Raw genomic sequence first — 23,578 nt, 5'->3', positions numbered from 1 at the left:
TTAAGCATATCATCTCGGCTTAATCAAACCACATCATGGCACTTTAATAAATAAATAGATGGAGAGGGAAGTCAGTCTGATCTCTGAGCTCTTTGACAGCTGCTGATCACTCTCTGTGAACCTCTGAACTGAAGAGAAAATTAAATATGTGAACTTGAAATTAACTAACAAGCAGCTCTTTCTGAACATCTGCCATATTTACCCACTACAGTAGTCCATTGTGTCCCATCAGTCTGCCTGTGAAGCAATTGGCACGCGGACATTGCTGTCTCTTTAAAGATTTAAAGATGATTAGTTCATGCAGATGCACGGTTCACACTGTTACATGTTGATTACAGAGCTGAGGAAAGACTTTTTTTTCACAGTGTGCAATGTTGTTTACCTCAGAATTTAGCTTAGCATTAGTGTTGTAATGAAGAAAGATGGATGGATGCTGTCCATGTATGGAAGAAGACAACTTTCCCTCATTTTCTTAATGATGTAATGAAGTACGGGCCATGTGTGCAAATACAATCGTGTGAATACTGTACTTTTATTTCAGTGTTTATGTTGTCAGTCCCATCAGGTGTCGGTGGAGGATACCCCACTCCTGTGAAGTCATCTGAAGGATTTGTTTTATTTCGTCTTCATTCCCATGAGCCAAGGCTGCCCCATCCAGTCGACTGGCCTTCAGCAACTTCTGATATTTCACGGGAAGGTTCAACCTCTCCATCTTCAAAGAAATGAGATGCATTTTTCAATGGGATTTCATGATTTGTTTAGGAATGTCAAGAAGACAACTATGTGTGAAGGGGCGTGTTGTTATGGATTCAACACAGACATTCATTCACAAATAAAGGCCGGAGGGTAAGAAGTGAAATAAAAAGGAAAACGTAAACGCAGCTGCACAGCAACGCTATCAGAATATAAAAATAATAAAAAAGCACAAATAGTACCATCAACTAGAGCACAGTCATTTGGCTAATACATTTGTAGTCATAATGAACATGAATCAACAATGAAAAAAACATTCTCACCTCAATGCAAATGTCTTCTGTGCGCATGTTGCCAATGTGACCCATCTGGAGCTTGGTTGTGATATTTCTCTGTCTGTTCTCTCTCAATCTTGCCAATTCCTTTTTGATGGAGTGGTCAAGGTTGACCGTGCATGGCTTAAACCTCACCACCTCCCCGACTGTGAATCTAAAATCCACTTTTAGGAACCTCTCGAACAGTTCTGGGTCCCCGTCCTGTTCCAGAATGCATTTTAGACAGCTGCTGAGTTCTTGTAGTTCTTGGCTGGACTCTGTGAAGACCTCCCAAAGCGGTTTAGATGGTTTCAGCTCTCCGAGAGTCTCGTCCATATCGGCCCTCTGTTTCCAGTCCTCTACACACTGCAGGATCCAGCTCAGTCGGCATGGCCAATTATTGGCGAGAACCACCCAGGCAGAGATATCTGAAGCCAGAGCCTTGCCATTGTACACGGCCTCCATAATAATCACAGAGACACGTACTGAATTGATGATTCGTCTCATATGTACACTGTTTCCTGACAGGTAAGTGTGCAGCAGTTTGTTCTCATCGTATATAAATTCTAAAGCCTCCTGGGTGATTGTTTTTACTTTCTTCGCCCAGATCTCCCATGTCAGTGCCACCTCCAGAGCCGCTTCGTCCCATTTAGTTTTATCAATAAAAGGGACTGTGCTGTCTGTGTGAACTAGCACAGACAGCTGCCCAGACCTTTTCACAGTCTCGGTGTCATCACTCACCTCCGGCTCGACTGTGAACACTTCAAGATGACTGTTGGCAAGTGTTCTGAAAGCCAAGCACTTGGATTTGATGCACATTTCAGGCAAGTTGAACGGCAGGGTAACTATTTGATTCAGAAACTCGTAGCCGTTCGCCTGTGAAAACAAAAATGAGTTCTCCAAACACTTCACGATAACCCTTGGATCTACAGCCAGTATGGAAACGAACGGCACGCTCTCACCTGCCAGCAGGATATTTATGGCTTCTAGCGTCTGAATCACTTTATCTGGGCTACAGCGATCCAGATTGGTGATCTCCAGAACCACTCGCACCTTCCTTTGCTCAAAGATCTCCATGAAGTGGATGTAGTCCACCAAGACAGCCACCTCTTTTCTGACCTTGTTCATAAACCCCAGCTGATCACTGACAGTTGTGCTGTTCATCTGTTTCAGGATGTTGCTGCCTTGGCTGTAGAAATGGTTTTTGAATATATGTAAGAAGAAGCGCAAACCTGCCATGGTGGGGAGGCCAACGGCTCCGATGGCTACGGACTCCAGGAGCGTTGTCCAGCTGAGCTTACTCTCGTCTTTCATTCGGAAGCCAGACCTGTAGAGCACGATGCTTGCCCCGACGCTCATGGTGACTGCAAGCAGCACCGCTGTCCAAAGCGGCAAAAAGAGGAACTTCTGAAACTTCCAGCTGGGCTGACTTCCTCTCTGGATCTTCTTTGGGTAGGGGTGCTGGGTGGCTCTATAAACAGACAGGGGGATTTCCCCCAAGTCCTTCTGGATGGCCTTAAAGAGGCGAATCACCAAACCCGCCCAAAGCTTGTCGCTGCCCGCATAGTGCCAGGCACTGAACCGCACAAAAATCCACCTCACCCTCTTCCTCCTCTGCTCCTCTTCCTCGCTCCACACAGGCCGCAGGAAGACGATTGAGAGGAGGAGGGAGAGAATATTCCCGGAAGATGGTTTTGGCCTGTCGCCTTTGTGCTTTTTCTCCCTCCATTCGGCCTCCCTGTTCATGCAAGCTTGGGGACGGAGGGAAGACGTCCAAAAGTAGAGAAGAAAAAGAAAGGGATGGAAAAACAACATACCGTCACTTTCAAGCCAAACTCATAGAGATCACAGAAATATGCCAACTGAAGCGAGCATTCAAAGAACAGACGAACAAAGTCAATACACCCCAGATGGCATGACAACAGACAAACAATCAATGTTGACATATCAAAGAGGCTGGCTGAAGAATCCCACTAAGGGCTAGCAGAGGTTCTCACTCCTTATTTTCTTGAGCACGGTTTCGGTCCGTCCTGGGCAGTTGGAGAACAGCCCCACCGTGGCAGGAGGCGCCACCTTAATCAAGGCCCTGGACAGGCCGTACGCGTAGACATCATCAAGGACGGCTCCTGCTGAGGCAGGGGGGAAATTATTGGGTGCACATCACAGCTGATTTGATCAGAGGCTGCCACTGCACACCAGCAAATTAAAGCAGTTTCAAGTCACTGAACAGATCATTTACACAACATGAAACATTGGTTTCTCTTTCAAACATGTTCTATCCATGCAAATTGCAGTGCTTTGTCATTGAAATGCTAGGACCGCCACAGGCCTATTGTACTCCACTGAATCAGTAGTAGAATGATTTAAAGGAGTAGGGTATTTGGAAGGTCAATGATATAATACATAATACATTATATTATTACTATATTTTAATTAATTAAAAACTGGCAAAACTATGAGAAATGTAATTCAAAATAATAGGTATGTACCTTTTTGGTTCATTTTGAAAGAAAACGGCTCTTCAGGGTTCGTAATTTGGTTTCCTATAACAGCAAACAAAAGCAAACCCACATTATTGAGCAAAAAAGGGACCACATTTAGGTAATTTGCATTTGCAATAAAGGAGGATAAACACATTTGAGTCCAATGATGGGGAACTGTGCAGAAAGGAATCACGGTGCGAGAGGAAAGCAAATCCTGTGCACCCACTCAAGTTTGTCTTGGGACCAATTTACTCTTGCATTATGGGAATTAAAGCCAATCAGTGGCAAATGAACACCATCAACCCGTGTTTCTCACCTCACAGAGTCTGCATGAAAGGTCTCTGAATAAGAAAGATACTATTACATATTGGGGGAAAATATATAAATCTCTCCTACATGGGAGAGGCAGTGATATTGATATCTAGGGGCGCTGAGGTTATCTTTGATGCTGCCTCATATAATTTGATATGTGTCAAGATCAGATAAGACAAGAAATCGTGTGGTTCCTCATGAACAGCTTCGCTAAGTTGCACATAAACAGCTAGCTCTTTGAAACCCTAATGCACCACAGTCCGACCAGCAGCAGATCTGTGTTAAGATCATCCCCTCCAACCTCACCAACGCCCGTGCTCTAATCCACGTCTGACATGCATTTCAATTGAAAAAAGAAATGGATTTCTTACCGAGTGAGTGTGTCTGATGGCTGTTCAGCGCACAGTCAATTACCCGGCAGCTCGGCAACTCTGTCCTGTTCAGACCAACAACATGAATGGTGTTTGCACCCACAACATGATGCATGTGTATATTACACATAAGATATCTTGGGCTTCGGATCACTGATTTGTATCTTTGAGGCATTCCAGGCAGGTTCTTTTCCACACCCGCTGAAGACACACATTGAAAATAGTTGTACATTGTAAATGTTTGTATAGGTACAAACTTACACATTGCCACAGTAAAGAATACATAATAAAATCAGGGCACGTTTAACAACATGGGAGAGAACTGCTGGAGGACAGGGTTAGGAGACTGGAGCTATATGGGCTCTGGTTTAGTCCATTTCTTAAACCTGCTACTGCAAACCTCAGCACTTGTATTCAGAAGACATCCAGAAACATTCAGCAGATCCATAACACCAAAACATATGACAATATCACCTTACCACGATCTCTCCTTCTCATTTTGGATTTGTAAATGTCATTGCATATATTCAGAGGGAAAGGGTGGTGGTATGTACACCTGCTGCTACCAGATGCTGTGTCAAGGCATTTTCATCCAGTAACGAAAGGGTATGCGCACATTAAAGTATCCATCTCATTAAAAGTGATGGGGATCGGTTTCCAGGCCTTGAGCTGCCTCACTGAGAGAGACTCCAGAGAGCGTCTGAATGTCATTTCCTTCTGATTTCACAGTGTTATCTCCGTGACTAATGCTGTCCTGTCACTGCACGAATTAGCCATCTACAGTAGCTCTTTCCCTGCATTGCCTTTGTTTTTTTTTTTGCACAGGAGAACCAAACCGTGTCACTTCCCTGTTGGGTGCATTTCAGCTGGTCACACAGAAGAGAACTTGTGCATTTCAGCTCCTACCCTGTGCGACAACCTGCTGTACCCGCAAAAACTGTGTGTCAATACACCTTTATGACATGACCACGGACATGTTTTTTATATCAAAAAGCCCAACAGGGGAGAGGCAAAATGCTTTTTCTTTCCGCCTCAGTGCTCCTGCAGAAAGGAGAACGAGCTGCTTTTCTCCACACGCTCTGTGGCAGTCCTCTGGCAGCTGAAAACCAAACTCCTTAATGAACTCTCATTAAATAAATTATAAATTATAAAATAAATAATAAGAATAAAAAGCCTTAACACTACCTCTTTCACTTGCACTTTGCTCTCAACATTTTCTCCCTTTTGCTATTTGCAAAAGCTGTTTTCCTGCATTGGACCTCACTTGTGAGTTGCTTTGGATAAAAGCCCCTGCCAAATGACTTATGTAAATGCAAATGCAGGGCACAGACGGCCCTAAAGAAGCACCTGCAATATGCTTGGCCTTTTGCACGAGTCATTTACCTTGTTTAGCTGCCATTTCATAAGCCTACAAATGAAAACAACCCAGAGAGCCTGGCTGTTCACCTTTCATGAGCAATAGGCAGTTTACAAAACACCTCAGGAGCAGTGCACTTAAAATGGAGCTTTTTTAAAGCACTTCACTTTTCTCTCCTCTCCTCTCCTCTCCTCGTCTCTCCTCGTCTCTCCTCATCTCGTGCGGTAATGTAATGCAGGCATATCTGGACAATCTTGGGATCAGAAAAGGTGTTCTCTGTACCCTCCAGTGTGAATGTATATGAGATTATATTATATAATTTACTGTGTCTCCATCCAGCCCTTATTCTTCATATAGTGCTTTACCATACACGTGGAGCCTGGGGATCTGTGTGTGTGTGTGTGTGTGTGGGGGGGGGGGGGGGGGGGGGGGGCAGGTTATATTAATACAGCTGTTTAATTCTCTGGAAGAGAAACTAGTATTAAATCCCCCTCAGTGTAGTATCCTGAAAACAGAGGAAGGATAAGAGCTGTTCTGCCGTTTGAAGTTTCTTGGTATTGGATTGAAAAACACGGTCAGTGGGGGTGTTCTTGATGAGGTGTCAGGTGAATCCCACGTGTTTTTGAAAGGAAGTGTGGACTCATATCTTAGACAAGATAGAAAACATGAAAGGTACCCGTATAAATACTTGCATCTTTATAGATACATCTTTAGTAAAATACAAAAGTCCTAGAATGACCTAGATTTTTAGATATGACAAAGAGAAAATGATTTGTATTTGTCCTACAAACTACTCAGAATGACACATGTTCTTAGTGCCGTTGTGTGTGTGTCTGTGTGTGTGCGCAATGTTTCTCTGTGTGTGTGTGTACATGTTTTTCTCTCTCTGTCCCTCTCTCTCTCTCTCTCTTTCTCTCTCTCTCTCTGTGTGTGTGTACATGTTTTCTCTCTCTCTCTCTCTCTCTCTCTCTCTCTCTCTCTGTGTGTGTGCATGTTTTCTGTGTGTGTGTGTGTGTGTGTGTATGTGTGTGTGTACATGTTTCCTCTACTCTCTATCTCTTACCTTCAACATAATGCATGCATGGATGTAAGTATATGTGCGTCCATCAGCTCTCACACCAAAGCCGTAATGCACCGCACTAACCATAGAAGTCACAGGAATGGAGGACATTTTAACACCATTCTGAGAAACTCCCTGCCTTGACCCAGATTCGACTCTGTCACTGTGCACGCAGATACAGCAGAGCGCTTATTTTTGTCTCATCCTTGCACAGATTCACGGGTGACGTCTTTGTCTATTACCAGGAGGCCTGGATGTGTGATAAATAAATACATGCCTGTCTGACCAGTATACTGGGGGCCAAAGGAGGCCATAGCCTGGGGCGAGGAGCTGGTGGGGGCCCCTGGAGGACGGCAGCAAACGACACATTTTGTGAGAATCCCCTCATTGAAATCCACGATTTTGTGCAGGAGACAATAATGAGTGCATGCTATTTAGCTTGCCAGGTGTTTTGTAAGGAGTTGGCATTAATGTTGTGGCTGCTATGGGTTATTTCTAGTGCTGTCAGTTTAACGCGTTATTAACGGCGTTAACGCAAACGCATTTTAACGCCGTTCATTTTTTTATCGCGAGATTAACGCGATTTAAAAAAAAAAAAAATAATAATTTTATTCTTTTTTTTAGATTAACGCTCTTTTTGGCCTCGCAAACTGTGTAGTAGGCTAACGTTACGGTTTGAGTGAATGGTGAGCGCGATACGGCGAAATGGATGATAAAAAGCTTCTGAATGGAAAGTTAACTTTTAAAAGTTTTGTTGTGCAAAAGAAGCGAGCTTCACTGTTGTCTGAAAATGTCAACAGGCAGCTGGCTGAAAGCAAAGAAGTAGTAGGCTTACCTTTTATTGGTAACCTAACTGTTACGGTTAATTGTTTCTGAAATAAGAGGCCTGACTGCTATGTTCCCAGCAAACTAGTAACAAATGAAATATTAAGCCATGGTTTAACTGCACTATAGGCTCAGTCCTTGTTTACCTGAAATGTGTACTTTCTAATTTTATTTTGTACCGCCCTGTTTGGCAATGTTGGTTTTCAATAAAATAAAACATTTGCATAAAGCAAGCCAATCCACTTTTCCATGTTGATAAGGGCATTAAAATAAAAATAAAATGATGGAAAAAATGAATAAATGAAGGGACATTTAGAATAGATAAAAAATTTCGATTAATCGCGATTAATTTTGAGTTAACTATGACATAAATGCGATTAATCGCGATTAAATATTTTAATCGTTTGACAGCACTAGTTATTTCCTACACCGTCAGCTGTTTCTAATAATCTGTTTTTAATGCATAAATAGCAGATATTCCTTTTGTATGTAATATGGTTGTTCACTGTTTACAAGCTTTAGCATAACCTAGGATGTATCCAAGGCTGTAGATTAAGATTTTCATAAAAATCTTAAAAATAGGCCTATTGGTAGATGGCATTGTTCTCTACAAACCAATAGACATAAAACCTGTTTTTAAAGCTAGCAGACCAAATACAACTATGCTATTTTCTCTCTGAAGGAGATTTTTTAAGAAGTTTTTCTGTCCCAATAAGTAGGACTTCATGTCTCCACAGTTTATCCCGATAGGAAGATGATTGACCTTTTATTCTGTATAAGGTGTCCACACACACAAACACATTTTGAATTGTTATAATTAATATATAATAATTTATTTACATCAGTTCCTTCACGTTTCACCTCTTGCTCTGCTCATGAAGTCTACATGCCCAAACATGGCAGTCACTACATCACGTATAGTATGCACTCTCCTCCTTACTTAAATAAATAAAAGGTTTTGCTTGAATGGATACCCCTTGTAGATGTGTAGATGCTGGGGGTCAGGGGGTCCATGCTCAGACTTTTGCCTGGGGCCCCCAGAGTTGCTTGAAACGCGCCTGAGTAGAGACGGTAATGGTATGACTATATCACAGATTGTTATCTAATTATTGATAGCATTTCTTCCCGGTGAGTACATATCCTCTACATTCCACACAACACACAGGGTCACACTGTGGGAAGACATCTTGTATTTCAAAATGGGAGTGTGGGTTGGTATGGTGCTGACAAGCCTGTAGTTTCAGTGTCTTCCTCCAGGGGGCACTGTTGGCCTGCCGCCACTTCCACGTGGCTGTTGCTAGGGGTTCTCATCAGTCCAAGGGGAGTGTTCGTGATTCTGTGGAATAATGGGATTTTGAGGTAAACTCCTGTCCCCATCCCCACCTTCTTCCTTCCCCACCCCACTTTTACAATTTTGTATGCCACTGCGCGGAACCAGGTGAGACAGTCAAATTAAATCCCTCGAGAAGAAGACGGCACACACACACACACACACACACACACACACACACACACACACACACGGAAGGCACGGTAGAGTCACTGTGCAAGACGTGAGTGTGAGTGTTTAATATGCACACGGTGCTGCTCTTAATCGGCTGTGGAAAATGTTGATGAAAAGATGGCGTGAGGCTGCCTGATGAAACGTCTCTTTTCTCTCTTGCACAGGTCACTGAAACACACACACACACATACATACACACACACACACACATACAGACACACACACACACACACGCGCGCGCACACACACACACACACACACACACACACACACACACACACACACACACACACACACACACACACACACACACACGCGCATACACACATACACACACACACACACACACACACACACACACACACTTAAAAAGAGTCCACTGAAACTCAGATGCTGCAACAATAATCTACTCCTTTCTTCATTTAGATTCACTGCACAATATACACAAGATAGCACTGACTGCTTTGGCACCCCTTAATGCGACAAACAGTTGCTGTGAAAAATTCATAAGGATTTTACAATTAAGAAAATGTGTGACCTTTAATGGTAAATGTGCATGTGTTGTCATGTGTGAAATTAAGCTGTGCGTCTTGAGGAGTAAGTAAAGTCGACTTTTTTTAAAATGCTGATTTATTGTGTTATTTTGCCTTTTTTACCCTCAGAAATAAACCCAGCGTACAGTCATACTGTAATTAGATTTATGGAGGGTGCTAGCACTGCTCAGCTAAATAGTCCTGCTGTTCTATGCAGCGATGGGAGGCAGTCTACCCAAAAGCTGATTTTTAATACCAAACCATTTCCCATGATGAACAATTATCTTGGTTTTGACACCAGCAGTGAGGTCCAGAGGGGGTTGGGCAGAATATTCACCTTTTCTCAAAAGAGAACAAAAAGGTCAGACAATCTTTTTTCGCATTTGAGGAAATGACCCCCCCCCCCCCCTGTCTTTATTAAGCCACCCTCAATGCACAAACACGCGCACACACACACACACACACGCGCACACACGCGCGCGCACACACACACACACACTCACACGCACACGCACATACACACACACACACACACACACACACACACACACACACACACACACACACACACACACACACAGTTCAGCTTTGAATGCTTACACTGATTCAGTTCAGGTGAAGTATAACCCACCCAGACTACATCCATACATTTTCACAAAGGGCACTGGGTACTGAGAGCTAGGCTGCCATATGTAAACACAAATCTGCCAACAAAAGTGACTAAAGTGACAAAAGTGACAAAAGTGACTAGCTCCTGTCACATTAGCCACACGAGTATTGAATGGAAACAGTGATACTTAGTACTTGATACTGTGGTGGAGACATGTGGCCTGTGGTTCGCGTCGGTACACTTTGGATCCAACACAATGTGAAGGATGCAGTTGTGAGTCACAGGTACGTCTGCGTGTTATAACCTAAGCACTACAGAAGTGGTGTGTGGAGGTCACGACCCCCTCAGGCTGCTGGGTGCTCTGCTAGTCCTGTGGCTATGCCGCTATCACACAATCTCCTGCTGTTCGCTTTTCATCCACGTTATTCAGTGAGCGCTGAAGTGGTCGTGAGTGGCTGCGGGGAGACTGTAGCCTGGAAGCTTCCAGGGCTGAAGGTCAATGGTTTGAATCACTGACCAGCTGTGAAAAATCTGGCCATGGGAATTTCCCTCCTCCCTCAAACACACACACACACACACACACACACACACACACACACACACACACACACACACACACACATACCTCCTGTTCCCGGATACACACACACGCACATACACACATGCACACACAAACACACACACACACACACACACGCACACACACGCACATACACAAACACACGTACACGCGCACACACACACACACACACAAACACACACACAAACACACACACACACACACACACACACATATGCACACACGCCCTTGGCCCGGGCATGAAATCCCCCTCTGCACCAGTGGAGGCTCTGCGAGTCTTAGTGTAAAACTCCCCCGGGGCGGCCCCAGTGCGGGGTATGTGGGCATGGTGTTGTTTGCTGACCGAAAAAATTATAATAAAAAAAAGAAAAGAGTAAATGCTTTTTGGTGTGTTATTGCCATGGCGTACATGAAGTTCATAGCTCTAATGACTGCTAATGTGTCTGTTAAAGTGTGTCCACATTAAATTAGAGAGCACTTTGCCATCCCGAGGAAATCGTCTCGAGTAAACCGGCGCTGCCCCTGCCCACGCGCGCGCCTCCTGCGGCGGCTCTTAACGACTTAAGTCAATAATCCGAGGAAATAAAATAATCATCAATAACTCCAGGCAGTTGCAACGTTCTAATTTAAGCCAAATGGAGCCGCTCGCTGCAGCATCAGCATGATCAGAACCCCCCCTACCACCCACTAAGGCAAAGCAGACCCTCAGGCCCGCACCGCACCGCAAACCTAGTCCCGGCCCGGATCTGGCCCAAACCCGGCGGGGGTCCGGCTCAGGAATGAATGCCAGGGTGTCTGGTGTATGTATAAAGTACACATCAGCAGAAGAGCCCCTTTGATTCAGCTTCAATTAGGCATGGCTGGAGCCCATGGAGGTTGGAGAATGAGATGGTAATGTCTGAGGTGTCGTCCGCTTTAATGAGTGATTGAATATCAATTGAAGAGCATCCCTCCAGATATGTATTATTCTCAACGACTGTGCTAATGAGTTAGAAGCTCTCCAGCCAAGCCTGAGGGATAGCTTAGATCCCTCTTGTCTTTCTGTCTTTCGTTCATTCTTTTTAATTCATTTATTTTATCATTTTGAATTCTTCATAAAATAAATAAATATATCACCAATTAGCCAAAATCAAATCAAATCAAATCAAACTTTATTTGTACGGCGCATTTCATACAAGGAAGTAACACAATGCGCCTCACACGTTATTCAGTGAGCGCTGAAGTGGTCGTGAGTGGCTGCGGGGAGACTGTAGCCTGGAAGCTTCCAGGGCTGAAGGTCCTCCTCTAACATCAAAGAGAGAGCGGTTTGAGTGAACAGCAATGCAGACAGTCATCAGTCAAGAGTATTTACGCAGAAGATTACGTAACTTTTGGATGCGTTCAAAGTTGAACCATAATGTAGTCAACCAACGAAGCGTGAATTTTGGAATTGTAAAGAGTATGTTAATCAGAGGTGCAACCAGGGTTTTGCCAAGTCATTGATTTGATGCGTCTGGATTTAGTTTTAACGTCAACTTTGACTTTGACTTTCATATTGATGAACAGTCTGAACAAAAGGTATCCCAAATAACAATTGCACCAAACCATCATCTTCAACTTTATGAATGTCTTGATGTGATTCAACTTTGTTCCCCTAACAATCAACAAAAATCTGTCGGTCCCCTGAATGATATAATTAGAGTTATGGAAAGGGTCAGATTATTGTCAGGATAAGGTAGCAGTTAACATGTAGTTGTGAGTCATCTGCCATGCTTAAAAGTTTATCTTCAGATATATGTTAAATATTCTTTATAGTCTCTTGACCATGACATAATGGACGATAATGGACCATGACAATAAGATGCAGTCATTCGTTATAGAGGAAGTAGCACTTGTGCAATACCATTAAGGGTTACTTAGAGCAGGTGAGCCCCCTCCCCTCTTCCTGGTGGAGTAGGCACGGTAACAAATATCCCCAACTCAGCATCGCGTTGTCAGGGAGATAAGCAACCACACATCCTGTAAGGCGTCTTCAGGAAACAGATTCTTAACACTCAGCACCTCTAGTAGACTCGCTGTCTTAACCTCAGATAACACCTCCTGGGTGGGAGTGAGTGCACAAATGGATACATGTTAGGACAGATGGATGGATGGATGAATGGATTGATGGATGGATGGATGAATGGATAGATGGATGGATGAATGCTCCATCCAGGCTGCTTTTGCACAGAACAGAAAGGTAAGACATTTTACAAGCATCACATTAACATGGGAATTAATTAATACATTTAGCATTTTACAAGCATAATGGAAAACTTTAATGCCGTTTTAATATAATAAAATGTAATGCTGGACTGGAGCATGTTTGATTTTAGGCTTCTCATTTTGTTTAGTTTAACAGGATTGCCAAGGGGAGCTTTTAATGTAGACAGCATTATTGTGTAACATAGGCTTAATCCTTCTCATGGGCATCCTGTAATTATACAGTACATAATGCCATTGGGGCTATTTAACAGCGGAAACCTTACATGCCCGACAGTAGTTGACGCATATGAAACGCATCTGGACCCCATAAGGTGTGCCGGGTCTGGGCCTAATGTGGGCCGGACCTCAGCCGGACCAGGCTGCTCTCTAGGGCCCTAATCACCAAACAGAGTATTTGTGTATAACTGTGACTGTGTTAATTTATCCAGCTTGCTGAGACAAAACGGGTGAGAGGCATGGGACGTGTCCGATTTGTGCGCCACCCGCGCGGCTGATACATTTTTGCCGCAGGATGCCAGGGGTCTCTGTCGGAGCACCGCACTCCCAGCGGTCACTCTCTCTCCGTCTCCGTCTCCGTCTCTGTCTCCCGCGGCCCCAGCGTGTGAGGTCCTCCGCCCATTCACGCTGAGAGGCAAAGCGACCCTTTGAAACGACACGCCGCAGGACCATTGACCTGTCATTGCTTTAGCATCTACTTCACGCGGGTGACCGCAGTCTCCATGGAAACCTGCTTTTCCTTCTTTGAAAGTCCTGGCCCGTTGCCAATGACACCTTTGTCAATCTCCACGCAGGCAGCCGTCGCCTCCTTCATCTTCCTCTCTCTCTGATTGGAGCCGCTGGTTCTGGTGCTGGTGCGGCTGAGCACAAACCCCTGGGTCGAATTCAGGTCAGCGTAGCGTCATTTTCTCTCACTTCAGGAGAGGCAGCGCTTTCAAATAGGATAATAAACAGGATTTGGGCCCACACACTGCAAACACATTGGCTGATAATGGCCTTGTCATTCACTATCAAGTGATTGCTGTGACAAGCCTCTCTGCTTATAATATGTACTGACAAAAATCCCATTACGTGAAAAATGGCTCTTTGTCTCTTTCCAAGTTCCTTCAGCTGGTACACCGTCCTCCTTTTCGATTTAATGAAACAGGCTTTTTAAGAACAGGATTTTGATGCGCTGCCCATACAAGCCATATGCAAATCAGTCACATAATAAGACCTGATAAAAACAACTAGGGGAATTTCGGTCTATTTTCAGTTTATTTTCGCTTCCATCACAGAAACTCCTTTGCACCTGGTCTGCCCACAGTGTTATGAAACAGCACTCTCCCTGTGACAACTCCGCTGGAGCATTAGGCAGAGATCGCGCCGTTCGTGATACATGATTGGTCTGACATTTAAGACAAATTATCACATTTAAAACGACCTTCAGACAGACACGGCAAGGCAGACCTGAGAGGGTGTTGTAATAAATATGTCAGTGCATCTCCGACACTTGGATTGAAACTTTTTTTTTGTACAGAGGAAATTTGACATCTTACAAAGGATCCAGAAATTCAGGATATTCCCGACCTATCATCCATTTACAAAGTTTACTTGCGAGGCATATACAGAATACCTGAAATACATTATGCTAAACACCTGCTGGCTGTTTTTATGCCACATTAGTGTTGTATTCACTCAAATAATGGTTTGGCATACACCATAGCATACTTCTTACCATGTTCACCTTACTTGGAGGAAGGGCATACACCATAATATACTTTTAAGTACTTTGTTTTATCATACTTTAAATAAGAGCATACACAAAATGGTGGAAAGGTAAAGTTCTACTGATACACTTTCTGTTGACCAGGTACAAGGAAAGACATGTTTATTTTCTTCTGAAGGCCTGGCATAAATTCGGTATATATTTGATGTCCTGTATATCACGCCTAGTCCCTGAACTCGTCATAATCGCTGGGCTCCATCAGAATGGGAAAGGGAGGCATTGTGCTACAACATTGTGATGTCAGAGAATGTAGCTGGCTTGTATGGCTGCATTAGAATGTCAGGGACCGATTTGCATAATGGTTGAGGATGTAGGAGAGAGGAGTGGAGAGAAGAAAGAGACAGAGAGAGAGAGAGAAAGAGAGAGGGGGAAAACATGACAATGAAGAAAAGCCACTTAAGAGTGGAATTAAAAAGAGTGACTTTGAAGGAGTGACTTTAATGGACTTCCGCTAGAACTCTATTTAATAACCACTTAACACCTGGTCCCTGTAGGCAGAACAGAACCGACTAGGGCCTCGTTTCCCAATAATGATGAATCTTAGCAGTTACGAGTGTTCTGTACTCAGTACAGTCTCCTGTAATAAGGATCTTAGTTAGTTTGACACAGGCAGAGCCTTGTAGGCTATATGTTCGTTACTCCGTTCTCGCTGTTTTTTTTCCGAACGCTTAGTAATTATTATGGGTTTTTTTTTCTCTCTGTAACTTCGTTCCCCGATCTCTCCCACTTTCTGCACCAACTTGTGAGCTAGGCCAAGACCCTACTGAATGTAAGCTATAACATGCTCATTGGCAATATTGTAGTGACAATTGGAATCAATAAGGACTCTACCAATTATGTCATCACTTTGCCAATTATGTGTCCATAGTTTAATCATATGTCTAGGACCTTAAAATCAGTTGCAATAACACTGATACATTCATTGTTAGTTGTAATTTCCCTGTACGTCCTGCTGGTGACGCCAGTGAGAAGTCCCTGTTAAGAAGCTACGACTACCCTGGAGCACACTTAAATCAATGTCGGTTTTAAGTACTAGTACTACTAAAGTTATGATGCTTTTGGAAAACGCTCCGAGATGTAAGATGATTCGTGAGAGGGATTCTACGAACTAATTAGGCTTACGATGCATCTGGGAAACGTGGCCCAGAGCGATAATCTAACGTGTCTCATTTGTCGTCTGATGAAAGGTCTACTTCCCTCCACCTGTTTCCCTCTCCTGGGGGAGCAGAGTGATGGCTGCTGGCCACTGCCAGCGCGCCAGAGGAGAGTCCTGCGGAGAAAATGGGATATTTTTGGGGTAGTAATCTTCCTCAGAAAGATTAATTTCCCCTTTTCTACCAAGGAAGTTCGAGGGCTGGTTCTCAAACCAGTTCTTAGCATTTTGACAGCCAAAGAACCAGCTTTCAGCCAGGAAAACCGGTTCCAAAGTGGCACCAACACTTTGCTGGTCTAGAACCAAGAACTGGACCAAGAACTGGCCCTATGGTGGCTCTCTAGCCTATGGAAAAGCATACCAGTTCTTAGAAGGTTTGCAAGAGGAATCAACTCCAAACTAGCACCGTGTTTCGTTTTGGTGGAAAGGGGGTAATTGAGGGTATTTTAGAGGACCTAGCAGGAGATAGAAGGCAAGAAAAACAGACATGAAAAGAGAGTGTTGATGCCAGGGCCACTATATTTCACAAGAGAATTCCTGCACCCTGCTTTTTAGTGGCACTCAAAAGGTGATTGACAGTGCTGCCTATAAACTCAGCTGTCTTAGTGCTGCCTCTACAATTTATGTTAGTGCTAGTGCTTCTGGACTTTGGGTTCCCACTGTATGTACACCATCTTTGTCATTTTCACTGCTATTTACCAGCATACATATTCATCCAAAGTGGCTGATATTAGGGTTAGGTTTATGTGTATGTGTGTTTATGTGTGTTTATGTGTGTTTATATGTATGTGTGTTTATGTGTATGTGCATGAAACATGTAATATGATTAGCGGAGGAGACGAGTTGATCACCACACACTCTTTTTCATATAAAACTTTCTCCATTCCTTTAACACCCCGTGTTTTGAGGTTGTAAAGGCATGAAACATGTAATATGATTAGCGGAGGACATGAGTTGATCACCACACACTCTTTTTCCTATAAAACTTGTTCTATTCCTTTACACCCCGGGCTTTGAGGTTGTAAAGGCATGAAACAAGTGATATGATCAGCGGAGGAGATGAGTTGATCACCACACAAACCTGCTCCATTCCTTTTACATTCTGTGCTTTGAATGTGCCCTGTGCCTTAATAATGAAACCTGGCTATTGTGTGTCGGTCATAGCCTCAAACTTGTGCTACTGAGCGACCTAAGGGTCATAATGTTTGTTACAAGGAAACAGAAATGCCATCTGTTAGGTATGATGTAATAAGCATGGCCTTTTTTATTTTTTTTGCAACGGTGCAGTTACTGTGTCTATTTCTGGGCGCTCCACATGGTACCTTCCTCTGAGAATTGATTTAACTACAACACCATACAAGTCATCTTTCAATATTGGTAAAAGATGTGGGAGAGTGTGAGCGTGAGATAGCACTAAGGTTTTTTTTATTTTTTATTTGTCATTCACCATCCATTCCATTTCAATATACAAAAGAATTTCTCTTTATTACCCTTGTCACTGCGTTGCTTCAGAGTACCCCCGACTCCGAAGATCATTCCTGTGTGAGAAAGAACACTCTATGCAAAAAAGCCCTGTGGAGTTAAATCCACTAAAACTCATTCTCTCCTAAGGATACTGAAGTGACAAGCCTTTCCGTTTCGACACATATGACAACACAACAGGCAGGCCTCAAGATAACGAAACTCAAATGCCTAATGAAATGTCATTGATATGCTGTGTGACGTGGTATGCGCTATGTCCAGGAATAGACAGTGGCTATGTCTAAATGTTATGTAAATGACTCTGAGACTTCCCTGGCTGTCATATCCACTACCTAAACAGTTCCACATGGTGTGACTGTACTTACCGACCAGAAAACCCTCAAAAGACAAATGGGCATCACTTCCAGCACATAGGGGGAAGTTAGCAAGGACATATCGCTCCCAGTCGCGCTGAATGACAGAATGCATATTATATCCAGTGTATACCAAATGCATTTGTATTCATACAGTGCTAAATCCCAAAGGCATGTGGGAGATAACAGAGATAAAAGGCCTTTAAATCTGAGCCACTTAATGACAGTGATGACACTTAATGTTATGGAGGTAGAGGTGGGTCCCAACCAACCAAGGGAGAGCAAATACAGAGAGAACAGACCCAACCAGCCGAGGGAGAGTAGATACAGAGAGAACAGACCTAACCAGCCGAGGGAGAGCAAATACAGAGAGAACAGAGCAATGACTTCTCAGCATGATCACCCTCTGCACTGCCATGCAGCTTTAAAGAAATATCAATTTAATATTTCACACAATTGTTTTCTTAAATAATTTCCCCTCATCTGTTGTTGTTTAGTCTGTGATGCAGGAAACAGATGGGTAGATGCTGGTGTGGGTGTCTGTGGGTGTCTCTGTGTGTGTGTGTGTGTGTGTGTGTGTGTGTGTGTGTTTATGTGTGTGCATGTGTTCCTGTTTGTGCATGTCTCTCTCTCTCCATCTCTCTCTCTCTCCCTGTGTGTGTGTGCATGTGTTCCTGTGTGTATGAGTGTGTGTTTGCTGGTGTGCATGTCTGCCAGTGCAAGCCAGTGTGTGCACATGACTGCCTCTATGTGTGTGTGTGTGTGTGTGTGTGTGCATGTGTGTGTGTGTGTACCTGTGCATGTCTGTGTTTCTGTGTGTTTGTGTGTGTGTGTGTGTGTGTGTGTGTGTGTGTCTATGTGTGTGTGTGTGTGTGTGTGTACCTGTGCATGTCTGTGTTTCTGTGTGTGTGTGTGTGTGTGTGTGTGTGTGTGTGTACCTGTACATGTCTGTGCGCAACTGTGCACGTCTCTCTGTGTGTGTGTGTGTGTGTGTGTGTGTGTGTGTGTGTGTGTGTGTGTGTGTGTGTGTCTGAGGGCGAAGGGGGCTTGATAAATAAATAGAGCTGTGTGTATGAAACCCTCACCAGGATAACACCTGCTCTATTCTGATAGCCTTCTGGATCACAAAAGGAGGTTGAAGATCAAAGAAAACGTCCGAGACCGAGGCTGCGCACTGCAAACAAAACATCCGTCTCTCGGGGCGCTGCGCTCACGCTGTTACAGCCATAATTCCTGTCAGAGTGGGATCAGAGTCAGGACATTCTCATGTCAGATTTTAATATCTCTGTTTCAGGGAGCTGCTGGAATAAAAAGGAGAATAAAACACAGTGAGGAACAACACAGACAAGAGCAGGTTGTATGTGTGTGTGTGTCTTAGGTTCAGCCCACACATATAACAGTGCAGACCGATGAGAAACCTCTGTGGGCTGTACAATTGTGTGTGTGGGGTGAGGGAGGGGCAGCCATCTTTAGGGGGGGGGGGCGGCAGCCCCACTGATAGCCTGAGAGAGAATCACCACGGCGAGGTTTTTTTATTGGGCTGTTTCCTCCTGCACCTAATTTGAGGAGGCCGATATGACATCTGGTCCTGCTCCCATTTTGCAGTTTCTCATTTCCAACCCAGACACTTGCGGTGCTGATTTCAATTAAAACCAGAAAAGGAAGCCTGTGAGTGCTTCTTTATGGTTATGCATTTTGCCAATAATAACCATCGATTGTGTCTGTTTTAGCACAGCCGAGTCTTGCTTAAGAAACATGCGTCGCCAGTTGCAGACGCGTATGGATTCAATATGAACAGCGTGGAATGGAGAATGCCGTAATGGACGGTTTGTCCTTTCTGGGTGAAATGTTTGCAAGGATAAAGGTTTCCTCTAAGTGGTAAATGCTCCACTGAGAGAGAAAAATTGTCACAGAAATGTGTGTTATGGGTCTATTTGACCAACAAGGCTGAATGTGTGTTATGGGTCCATTTGACCAACAAGGCTGAATTATATTTCTCTTCTCATGCAGTGGTCAGCCTTAAGTTCCCTTTTCTGTTTCTGAACTGCAGAGTGGGAGCATCAGAGACAGAAAGAAACACACACACACACACACACCTACACACACACACACACACACACACACACACACACACACACACACACACACACATTCAGTATGTCTGCACTTTCCCTATGTGTAGTGATACAGATCACATGCTAGAGGCTGTGCATTCATTCAGTAGTGGCCCCCTCAGGCAGTCTCCTCTCCTCCGGTCTCTTCTCACCTCCCTGGGAGGCTCCGCAGTCGCCACAGGCCTCCTGCACCCATCCCCTGGCGCCATGACAACTAGGGCTGTAAGACAATATCGATACACTTGACCAGTGGTGTAATCCAGGGTATACGCAGGTATATGGAGTATACCCACTTATTTTTCAGTCAGCATTGCGTATACCCACTTCTCAAAACAGGGCGTTTATCTTGTGCTGTATGGGCTGCTTCATTTTTTTTTAAGTATACCCACTTCTCCAGGGACCACTACACCACTGCACTTGACTATTGGGACATTATGTTTAATGATTCTGTATCGATACTCAAAAAAACTGTATTGATTTTTAAATAATAGTTTACATGCAAAGTCGTGCAAACCCCCAGCCGCTAGATAGCAGTGTTGTTCTGATTAATTCTGATTGGTCTGTTACTGTACTACGACAGCTTCCCTAAAACTGGATAAAATAAATTGCAATGTATCGCCCTTGATTACAGTCTCGCAATATATTGAATCATATCTCCCAATCTTGCCAATACACAGCCTCAGTGACATCTCCGTTCATATCCCAGCCATATACACATTGAATAGACTCACTCACTCAAGACGGAGTTGCCTGGCTGGCAGCTGAACTCCATAGTGCAGACGTGCGTTTAGTCTCAGAAAGGGCATGTGTAGACCGAGCCAGCCAGGCCTCTGATGCTCTTGGGGTTTGACTGAAATGGTTGCCGGGCCTTTCATTTAAGGTCAACAAGTGTGTGTGTGTTTTTTGTGAGGACGTTTTTTCAATTACCACAAAAAAAAGCATGGCATTGAGGTTGTTAACACCTACGTAGATATAACTAAAAGTTCGGCACTGTGTGGGGTAATGGGCTGCATGGCGCCTCTGCTGTTCTCTGTGAAGGACATAAGCTTCTCACCTCTGCTGTCTCCATCAGGCTGTTCTCTGTGAAGGACATAAGCCTCTCACCTCTGCTGTCTCCATCAGGCTGTTCTCTGTGAAGGACATAAGCCTCTCGCCTCTGCTGTCTCCATCAGGCTGGATGGATCACTGGATATGCAATTCAAGCCTGAGTCTGGATGGGACTTATAGATTTATACTATGCTTCTGAAATTTCTATGTTGGACTAAATTATTAAGATTACCTTACTGTCAGGTTAAATTTAATTATCCAGCCTAAACTTTCACCATAAATGTGTATATAATATAATATAATAAGGATGTTTAATTGTAAATATGTGATGTTATAGTATTTCTATATACAAGTGTAATTATATGTTGTATTTATACATTACTTGTACACTTGGAATTTTCTTTATTTTGTGTTTCTCGCCTCTCCTGAAACATCGATGATACACTCCTTCTGAGTGAGTGCTTATGGATGGACCGAAAACCCAATACATTCAACTGGTTTATTTCACTGAGCGTGTTGAATCGGGTGGAAACAGCAAAATGAATCAAAACTTTGTAAAATGTGTGTTTTGTTTTTTCTTTCATCATCTATCCCAGTGTGGCACAGATACATAGCCTAAGCTGTTACCATGACTACTATGCCAGCAAAGCCTTAGCAGGAAGCCCATTTATCTGTGGTGTTTTTATAGCCTCCTGGTCCGCTAGCGCGTGTACTGCCTAGGGTGAGTATGACTCAAAGCACTCTATATAAAGCGCACAAAGAACTGTGAGAACCGTCACACAACCGCGAGAGCCACAGCATTGCAGTGACACTCTGTGACCAGTAGCTCACTTGCCCATATTACTGTAATGCTGGTACCAGCAGGTGTGATGTTTTAGTAGTGCATCGAGAAGATCCTTCTCATAAATGGCTGTAGCCTACAGATTAGCGCCAGACTTGAGCTATTTGATGCACAGGTCACATCCACTTTGTAGTCTTTTGTGTAGGAAAACTGTTATTTATGAACGCAATGCATGCTATACATAAATGGCATGAGGAAACTGGCTGTTGAGTGAGTGACTCAGTTAGAGCAGGCTACTCACGTGCCAAATGTTAATATGTGGTGCTCACTTGTCCAATGCAATCGTGCGGTTCTCGGCAGGTGTGAGTCAGATAGACGCGTGCACAAAATGAACCGATGCCTTAAGCCATCTGCTCACGTGTGCTCTGCACAATTCGGGGAAAGTGCTGTTTGATACACAAGTCACGACACTCGTGTCATTTTCTGTCGGTAGAATGTTTTTTTTCTGAATGAATTATGTTCATGCCACAAATGGGTTAATTCAATTCAATTCAATTCAATTCAATTCAATTCAATTCAATTTAATTCAATTTAATTTATATAGCACCAGAACAATACAATTATCTCAAGCCGCTTTACAGAGCCCAGAGCCCAGAGCCTGGACCCCTTTAGTGCAGGCACAATGGCAACAGGGGCAAGGAAAAACACCGGTTAGTCAGGAAGAAACCTTAAGCAGGCACAGGAGTCTGTCTTGGTTACTCAGTACTCTTTCCGAACCTAATGCTGCGGTTCATGGCAGGTTTAGTCAGACAGACTGAGACCGTAAAATCAGCCGATCCCATAAGCCATTGCGAAGTTTTAATATGTGCACATTGAAGAGTCTGCCAATGTGGTGTACAAACTAGTAATAATATTTCAAACACAAGTCATTAACTTAATGATGTCATCCCAGATGAGGTATGAATTTGTGATTTATAATGTCATACAGTTGGAGGGGCTCCTGTGGACTGCATAAAGGTAAGAATAGCACTTTTGGTGGGCACATGGGCATAGTTTATTCCATCGCCATGACACCTCTACACCCCCCCCCCCCCCACACACACACACATACACACAGTGACACAGTGGGCCAGCAATCAGCCCGAACTGAACCAGAAATATCATTAGTATTATGAGTTTCAAATGGACCATGTCACTTTAACATCTGCTAAATACGTGGCCTGCTTTTAGTGTGCACCATTTGTGTAGATTGCTAAGAGGCAAAATTAGTACTCAGCAGTGTCACACAGGCTCTCTCTCTCTCTCTCTCTCCCTCCCCCTCTCTCTCTCTCTATCGCTCTCTCTATGCTTTCTCTCTCTATCTCTACTCTTCATAACGCCCACAGGTCCCACAGATCCATATGGTCCATCTGTTTTTGTGACTTACAGCATGAAAACACAAGAACTTCAGCCTCCCGCCTGAGACTGGGTCTTATTTAGCCTGGCCTCTCATCAGCTGAAGAGAGAGAGAGAGAGAGAGAGAGAAAGAGAGAGAGGGAGAGAGAGCGAAAGGTGAGATAACCGCTGGGATCGCTCGCATCAAGTGATAGCCTGCAGGCTTTGAAGAGCTCCACTAGGAGGCCCCTACTGCAAGCAGGCAACGGGGGCCTCCAGGGAAGAGTGTGTGTCTGTGTGAGTGTGTGTGTGTGAGTGATGAGAGAATTTAAAAACTCTTCTAATCAGCTTTGCAATCCGAAGGGAGCCACGGGACATGTGTGCTCACTCATGCCTCTGTTCTCCCTTGACGACCACATCCAGCCTCTCCACACACACACACACCCTCCACACACACACACACACACACACACACACACACACACACACACACACACACACACACACACACACACACACACTTCTCCCACACATACACACTCCCCTCTCGTACACACACTCTCCGCACACACACACACACACACACACACACACACACTCTCTCTCTCCTCACACACACACAC

General features: G+C 44.0%; 1 protein-coding gene across 1 annotated transcript; it reads right to left on the bottom strand.

The window, feature by feature from the left end:
* Positions 1 to 767: 767 nt before the first annotated feature.
* Positions 768 to 8,429, bottom strand: LOC105909659 (NTPase KAP family P-loop domain containing 1). Its single transcript, XM_031572913.1, has 5 exons — positions 8,390 to 8,429; positions 6,877 to 6,933; positions 3,005 to 3,133; positions 1,017 to 2,758; positions 768 to 779 (listed from the first exon to the last, which is right to left on the bottom strand). Exons 1-5 carry the CDS (start codon positions 8,427 to 8,429, stop codon positions 768 to 770), a joined length of 1,980 nt encoding a protein of 659 aa, XP_031428773.1.
* Between the last annotated feature and the right edge of the window lie 15,149 nt (positions 8,430 to 23,578).

This window comes from Clupea harengus, chromosome 9 (assembly GCF_900700415.2).
Source record: "Clupea harengus chromosome 9, Ch_v2.0.2, whole genome shotgun sequence".
Classification (NCBI taxonomy): domain Eukaryota; kingdom Metazoa; phylum Chordata; class Actinopteri; order Clupeiformes; family Clupeidae; genus Clupea; species Clupea harengus.
Note: the sequence above shows the minus strand (reverse complement) of the source record. Positions and strands in the feature narration are given on the sequence as shown.